We start from the raw sequence: 8,512 nt of genomic DNA on the forward strand, positions 1-8,512 counted from the left end.
GATATATAAGTCACGTGTGGTTCCCACAGCTTACTCAATACGCAATCTGGTTTCACGCTTTCTATAAAACAGGTGTTTTAGAAGATCCGTGTGTTAGACTTTCATAAACGTGTGCTACATTGACACGTGTGCTCTGATATTCCGATTAGGGAGGCTTGTGTGGTAAAGTTCCGTTAACATCATTTACAGAGAAACAGAGGAAGATAAGCCATTCTCGTTAACATTACATTTGAAATAAAAAAGAAGAAATAGGATAAGTAAATTAAAAAAACATATAAAGCCAAACTGGATTATTGGTGCTGTGACGTCGATGCAATCTCTTCTACTTGTTCTGCTTTTCTTTTCATTCCACGTCCTTCTTCTTCTTCTTCTTGAAAAAGAGGTAGGAGGAGTGTTTTGGTGTTGGGATCATCCCACTCCAATGCATCCCACCACTCTTTGCTTCCTTTTATTTTTCCGCTCACAACAGATGTTGAGTCGCTGAAGGAAAGAGGGATCTTCTTCAGCTGGGGACAACCATTTATATAAATCTTAGACAGGGAAGGACAAATGATTACCCACTTACAAAAGCTTTTCAATTTCACTAAATTTATCAATTCCAACACCTTCAAGTTAGGGAGTAGCATGATGGTATTGTCATTGTTGTTGTTATCACCTTCTTCTCCTCCTTTTATCACCTCCTCCATCTCACTGCATTTTTCAATATTGATGTATTCAAGGCATTGGAGGCTCCGAAACAGTTCAAGTGACATGACATTCTCCAATACTTGACATCCCCAGGTACTCAGGCCTCTGAGGCATGCAAATGAGCCAAGCGGCAAGACTCCCTCACACAGACCCCTCAAATTCGGAAGATTCACTAGATACAGTGTCCGTATTGAGGGTAAAGACGGAATTATGTTGCTGTTGTCTCCTATCGGCAACAACCACTTCATGCTACACCACCTGATGTCACAAGACTGTAAGTGTTGCAAGCGAGACCGGCACGGTAAGCTTGACAGCTGGCATCTCTCCATTCTCAGTATGATAATACTATCAGGAAGCATTAAGGAATTGCAACCACCATCATTTATCCTATTTGTCCCTTCAACAGATGAAACATAAAGCTCTTTGAGGTTAACCAAACATTCCATCCCATCCGGCGCTTCTTTGATGCCAGTGTCATTTAGGTTCAAAAACCTTAGACGCTTCAGCTTTGCTAAGGACGGTACCTTCCTTAAACTCTTACAACCATTTAGTAAGAGCATACACAGGTTCTTCAAGTTGGAAACTGATTCTGGCAGATACTCAATACCAGTCATAGAGAGGTCGAGAATTCTGAGGCTCTTCATGCGATAGAAGAACTCATGAGAAATGTTGCCTGAGAGAGGGTTCTCTCGCAACAACAATGTGGAGAGTTTTGGGCAGTTGGGTTCACCTGAAAGCCTTTCAATTTGATTTCTCATTAATGAGATTTTTTCAACCTCTTTAGTAAATTCTTGTACACCAATTGATCCCCTTATCTCCATCCCAGCTTTGACTACAAACAAAGGCCTCTTCCTTGTAATTCCGATGGCCAAATCTCTTATTAAATCATGCATTACCACAGGAGGCATTACAAGATGACGTCCAGACCTCCTTACCAACATACATACATCTATCAGTCCATTCCAAGGTGTCCCGTATCGGTATCGGTTGGCGTAACGGTGCTTTTCAAAAATATGAAAAATATGGATTAAATCCTAAATATTCTAAGCATTCCAAATTTGCATTCATTTATATGAATTTATGAACCGGATAACCTGAATTTGACTATTCCAATATCTTATCACCAGCTCTTCATGCGTACCCCCAAATATGAATGCATAATCCTCTCATATGACATCATTAAAACAGCATCATTAAAAATGATTTTTCAAAAAAAAGGGCACATCAAAATACACATTAACATGTTCTACTATGATTAACACATCAAATGACATCATTAAAACAGCAAAAGAATCATGAAAAATATCGAACTAAATGCGTAAATAGAAAAAAATATAAAAAATATAGTCTGCCCCTCTTAACATGTTCTACTATGATTAGCACATCAAATTAGCAAAAGAATCATTAAAAATGATTTTTCGAATTTTCCCAAAATAAATGCGTAAATAGAAAAAAATATAAAAATATATAAAATGGCACCCCAAATCCATGTTCTACTATAATTAACAAATCACATTAAAAAACGATTTTTCGAATTTTCAAAAAAGGGCCAAAATAAATGCGTAAATAGAAAAAATATTAAAAAATATAAAATGGCAACTGTAAAATGCACTTAACATACTATGATTAACATCATTCATTAAAACAGCATTCGAATCTAACGTAAATAGAAAAAATATTAAAAATATAAAATGGCACCTTAACATATGACAAGATTAAAACAGCAAAACAACCCTTAAAATTTGATTTTTCGAATTTTAAAAAAGGGGCCAAAATTCATGCGTAAATAGAAAAAAATATTAAAAAATTATTAAATGGCACCCCAAATCTGTAAAATGCACATTAACATGTTTTGACGAATTTTTGAAAAATGGCCCACCGAGCTTTGATTCAAAAAAATCTGTAATATAATGTGTTTTTATCTCAAATACCTAGCTAAGATTGGTCGAAATTAGTAGTAGAATGAGTGAAAAATAGTTTGGGAGCAAGAGGTTTCAAAAAAACAGCAAAAAATGAGCTAAAAATGAAAAAAAAAAAAGTTACCGTTACGGCCGTTACACCCCGTAAAACCTGATCATCCATGCCTTCAATCTCCATCGTCGAGCATTTCAACTCCTCTAATGCATTTCTCCATTCTCTAACGTCGTCCTTTTCTCTCATTGCACTTGCTACCGTAATTATTCCAAGCGGTAAACCACCACATTCTTCAGTCACAAGCTTCGCAATCTGTTCTACTTCCGGAGAAAGGACCACATCAGCCCCAAGCATTTCCTTGAACAATTCCCATGCTTCTTCTCTCGAAAGAACCTCCACTTCAAACTTTTTTTGGCACTTCATGCCTCGGCACACATTTTTGGATCGAGTAGTCACTACTACTTTGTATGCATCTCCCTCAGGAATACCTATCTTTTCCAATGGAAATAGTTTCCACATATCATCTAAGATGATAACAAACTTCTTCTCACGTTTCAAAGCATTAAACAATTTCATTTTTCTTCTCATTTCATCCTCTTCATCGGAAAGGTCTAAATTTATTGCCCGTGCAATACCTTTTTGCAGTCTCTCAATACTAGAATCATTAGACACTGTCATCCAAATGGCAGTACCCAATATTCCAGAGCTCTGTATTTTATTAAAGATGTGGGTCATGATGGTCGTTTTGCCCACTCCCCCCATGCCATACACACCTATAGTTCTGACCTCTTCATCCATCAACGACTCCCAAATCTGTTCCAAATTTCGTCCCGCTGTCATTCTACCCACCAGTTTCGTTGTGGGTATACTTCCACTTTCAGGTAATAGATCAGCAAGTAACCCTTCTGAAAATCGACCTTTTTCCTTAAGCTTCACCACCTCTTCAATCTTCTTTACGACATGCTTTCCCAATGCAACACGTGGGAGTGAGAAATCTCTCCCTAGTTCTCCATAGACCTCTTCTATCTTAGTCACTGTACTTTTAACCTTTTCCACATTTTCCAGCCATAAACTCACCTCTGCCTTTGTCTTCTTTCCATGCACTACATTCGCTGTGTTCAGTGCAATAATTATGTCGGTTTGCTGGCTGCTCAACTCTTGCATTTCGGTTTTCAGAACATCAAGACTCTCTTCAAGCCTTCTAGAGTAGTCGTATTGAACCCATGCATTCCTGGCAATCTCCCGGAGGAATTCCATAGCAACTCCTGCAATAGCAACTTAGAAATGTCAAATTAAAATTTATTGAAATAAAAATAGAAATAAGTTAAGGCATGTTTGATTACACCACTTTTCATGAAAATTTGTACTAATAATAGTCTAAAAATGCAAAAACTCAACTAGACTTGTTAATTTGGGCGGGTCCACTTGGTGAGTCGACCCAACTCGACTGGGAATTTAATAATTATAATTATATATATATATATATATATATATATATATATATATATATATATATATATTTATAATTATGGAGAATATTTAGAATGGTTAAATCTATATCCATACTTATTCCTTGGAGCCGATTGCTTCTCTATTTTTCCAGCTATATTTAGAATTAGGGAATTTCTTTTTCTTTTTCATGGATAGACATAAATACACTTACTTAAGGGTAGTTAGGTAATATCCACTTTACCGTACATGATGCAAGGAGAACTACTGTTTACATGAAGTGGATTGCATATGACCTTGATATTGTGTGGGGCTCACAGAGATGTCCATGACAAATCCACTCCGTCCATCTGTTTTGAAAGACAAAATTAGAATAGGATTCTAGAACTCGGGTAGATAAAAGCTCAGGTGGGCCACACAAAATGAAAGAGTGGGAGTGGAATCGTCCACTGTTGAAACCTTTCTGGAGCTGACCATGATTTTTATATGTCATTCAAGCCGTTCCTAGGGTTATAATTATCACTCAGATAAACTGTAAGCACAAATATCATCCTGATACAAAACTTCTGTCACCCTCGGCCATCCAATCCCCACTATTTCGTGTGCTATGACTTATATGAATTTTTGATCTGCCTCCTTATCACTTATGATTCTTTAAAATCATAAGTGATCCATGATTGAACTACCAAATAGATGGATCTGATTGTTGGTTAGACTTACTTTTATACAAATTGATGTAGAGCGGGTCGTGGACACTTTCATGGCGAAGATGAACCAGAGAAGGCCTGATCGGAGGCGATGGTGATTAGGATCATCAAAACCTTAAAACAGTCATATCTTGCAAACCAGAATGAGTTTTTCAATATATCATATATGATTTTGGGGTAGGAGAAGCTTCTTTAGTCAACTTAGGCCATGCCGGATTTGCAAGATTCCATCGGATCGACAGTTGAAAGTCCATTTTTTTTCTGTTTTTACTATAAATAGCAAGTTTTAATTTGATCATAACTTTTGATCCTTTAAATTTTAGGAGTTGTGTCCAACATGAAAAGGGCTTAGAAAAATTAGGAGAATAACGTGGTTAGGCCAAATTGAACACTTACTATTTTTGGCCGAAAACCATGAAGTCTAGTAGGAATCATGTCCGCCTACTATTTATAGTAAATCACATTTTTAGGGAGTTTTGAGTCTGAAACTCCATCCTATGTTTGAGTTCACTATTTAAAGGATTGTAATTTCATTTTTTTAATCATCAATCAATTTATTTTTGAATTATTAGAAAGTATTTCTATTTTCATCCTAATTTCATTTTTATATTTTCATCCCTTGTGGATTCGAGGAATCTCTGTGAGGAGTCCAGAGAAGCTCTATAGATTCAGAGTAGTTATCCCTCAGGAAGACAGTGATCGACCTCATCATGTCCTTCCCTGCATCACAAATGATATTGGCTGCCCATATTAGAGGCAATCAGATGGTTATGATCCAATTGGTCTGGCTCATAAATTTCACACCAATGAAAATACTGATAAATTTTGAAGCCGTATGATGATATTAAACAATACATTGAATAGATAGCATAAAAGCACTATAATTATTTTCATATAAGTGTAGTTCTAAAGGCTTCAATGATAGCATCCTTACGGGACATTTGTAGAAGAGCCTTCCTAGATTTTTAATGTGTTGGATTTTAGAATCAAACATCTTGTTTGATTATATATGCAATTTATTTACTTCACATGATTATCTAAGTTGTAATCCGTGATGTACCTAATTCATAACTTGGCATTAATGACAACTAGCCAAGATCTAATAAGCACAATTACAAACTACTCTAATCAAACAGCAATAAAGAATAACAAAAGTTACTAAAAAAAATCCACATCAAATTCAAACAGGAGAGTAATAAACAAGGTAGAATAAAGAAGAAAATGATGAGAGAAGTTAAGAAGTAGCACTTTATCTTATTTGTTTATTAAAACAAAAAAGGATGAGACTTCTTTATATAGAAAAAGGTAACACATTTGCATTGAATTAATATCATGACACAAAAACAAAAAAAACAAAAAATCCAACATTTTTTGATCGAATGCATGTAAAACCAAAATTAATCTCAACTAGAAAATGAATAAAAACATGAAAACACTAGATCAAGTGCTGCAAAATTTACAAAATTACCACCAACTCACCTTTTTCTTCTTCCTTGATAGATTATGATCGAGCCCTCTGTGTTTCTTCTCTGAGAAGGATAATAGAATTAAAGATTTCCAACAAAATCTAGCTGTGCGTCTTCTTTAATGAGATCGATTTCAAGATTCCTACAATCAAAATCAAAACACTAATCCTTATCTCCACTTGCAATTTTTAAGAGGCCGTTTCATTGCTAGTAAAAATCCTTTAGTTGTAATGAGATTATAGGTATTCTGATTGTAGGAGCTGTTTGGATATCTATATTTGCTTATAAAGGTTTTACAGGCTGTAAACACATTATTCCTTGCAGCTGTAATTTGAAAATTGACAAAAAGCCATGTTTCAGATTACATGTAAAGTCTTTATACTTAAAAAGACATTATACATAATAGAATGCCATGTTGATATACAATCATGATGTGTGCAGCCCACCATGATGTTTATAGTACATTTACCACTTAAAAGCCAAATTCATAATTACTTTTCCTGTACACAAATTACTACTTAAAAGCCAAACAAAATAGCATGCAACTTATTAACACCTGAAACTCCTTTTAGGTGTAAAGTGTTTACAACTCAAAACTTTACCAGCATCCAAACAACCCTTAAAGGAAAACGGCATAAATGGATGAAATGGCAAAGACAAATGAAATGAAATTGCAAAAAATAAAATAAAAAATCTTAGTTGTAGCTCTAAGATAAGACCCAGGGAGAAAACACTAAAAGTTGAGAATATTGATAATATTGCAACTAGGGAGCGAAAAGAAACCCTAGAAATCCAATACAAAACCAAGAGCGGTGGTGTTAAAAAAAGAAACCCTAAAAAACCCTTCCTTTGCACTATCTCCTTTCTCTGGAGAGAGAGAGAGAGAGAGAGAGAGAGAGAGAGAGAGAGAGAGAGAGAGAGAGAGAGAGGGAATGCAGAAAGTGATTTCAAATAAAAATATTTTTCTAAATGACAATTTTACCCTTTTCATAGTTCCCTGTTCAAGCTTTCTGTTCTAAATATGTAACTACTGTGTTGACGTAGCTAAGTTCTTTGGGCCCATCATAATGTATGTATCATATCTACTACATCCATCCATCTTGCCACATTATTTTAGGGCACGAGCCAAAAATAGGCAAACCCAAAGCTCAAATGGACTGCACCACAAAAAGTTGTGGGGACAATGACTCCCACCATTGAAACCTTCCTGGGACCACCATGCTGTTCTTTGGCCATCCAACCTGCGGTCACACAAATCAAGACGAAGGGAAAACACGAATATCTAGATCCAAAAATTTGGTTGCCCTAAGAAGCTTTTAATTGTAGGTGTTCAATCTCCACTAGTTGCTGTGGTGTTGTCCACTCAACCTTTGGGTCTGCCACATTTTTGGGCTCATGACCGAAATTAAAATGAAAAATATATAAACGGTTTGGATCTAGCACATACAACATGGTGGGGCCCACAGAACTTTGTCACATAAACAAGGAAACCGTGAGGTGCTATGTTATGTTAGGCAATCCCGTTCCCCTTTGAACGCGGATTTCCTACCAAAACGTTTGCAAGTTATTGTGAGGGAAAGCTAAGCTGATCTTTGTGAGAAATCCACCCACTCCATCCATTTTTTAAAGTCATGAGACAGAAAATGAGGCATTTCCAAAACTTAACTGGACCGCATGACAGGAAATAGTGGATAGGAAAATGCCTACCACTGAAACCTCCTTGGGTCCACCGCAATTTTTATATGGCATCAATACCATTCATAAGATCATTTCTACTAGGATGAACTAAAAACACAAAAATATTAGCCTGATTTAAAACTTCTCTAGCCCTACAAATGTTTCAATGGTGTATGTTCAATCCTCATTGTTTCCTCTCATGCAGCCCAATTGCGTTTTCGATCTGCCCTAGTTTTGATCTCATGTCCTAAAATGATCCGAAAAATTGCATGGACAAGGTGAATTTCTCATAAACATCACGGTAGGTCTCACCCAAGTTCTCGTCGCAGTAACTTCATGCGAGAGGCGTTCCCACGAAATTGGGGTCCTTCGGCTTCCGGTGGGAGCAGATTAGGTGTTACCCGGGTATCATGATAGTGGGTGTTGCCGTGACCATGATCCATCTTAATAAATATATTTTATATCCACGCCATCCATCTATTTTTCTATCTTTTTTTAGGGCGTGGGCCTAAAAATGAAACAGATCCAAATCTCAATTGGACCACACCACAAGAAACAACGGTCATTGAACGCCCACCATTAAAAGTATCCTAGGGCCCACCGTAATGTTTA

The 8,512-nt window shown here is 36.3% G+C and overlaps 2 protein-coding genes across 2 annotated transcripts; both read right to left on the reverse strand.

The window, feature by feature from the left end:
* Positions 1-290: 290 nt before the first annotated feature.
* On the reverse strand, positions 291-1,580 carry LOC131249761 (probable disease resistance protein At5g63020). Its single transcript, XM_058250525.1, has one exon. It carries the CDS (start codon positions 1,578-1,580, stop codon positions 291-293), a length of 1,290 nt encoding a protein of 429 aa, XP_058106508.1.
* Positions 1,581-2,326: 746 nt separating this feature from the next.
* On the reverse strand, positions 2,327-6,831 carry LOC131249762 (probable disease resistance protein At5g43730). Its single transcript, XM_058250526.1, has 3 exons — positions 6,237-6,831; positions 2,758-3,878; positions 2,327-2,344 (listed from the first exon to the last, which is right to left on the reverse strand). The coding sequence occupies exons 2-3, from the start codon at positions 3,856-3,858 to the stop codon at positions 2,327-2,329; spliced, it is 1,119 nt and encodes a 372-aa protein (XP_058106509.1). The 5' UTR covers positions 3,859-3,878; positions 6,237-6,831.
* Positions 6,832-8,512: the final 1,681 nt, after the last annotated feature.

The sequence above is a fragment of the Magnolia sinica genome, chromosome 6 (assembly GCF_029962835.1).
Source record: "Magnolia sinica isolate HGM2019 chromosome 6, MsV1, whole genome shotgun sequence".
NCBI classification, from domain to species: domain Eukaryota; kingdom Viridiplantae; phylum Streptophyta; class Magnoliopsida; order Magnoliales; family Magnoliaceae; genus Magnolia; species Magnolia sinica.

What these genes read in the sequence shown, in the direction of transcription:
- LOC131249762 (XM_058250526.1), bottom strand. Translation starts at nt 3,858, where the DNA reads ATGGAATTCCTCCGGGAGATTGCCAGGAATGCATGGGTTCAATACGAC.
- LOC131249761 (XM_058250525.1), bottom strand. Translation starts at nt 1,580, where the DNA reads ATGCATGATTTAATAAGAGATTTGGCCATCGGAATTACAAGGAAGAGG.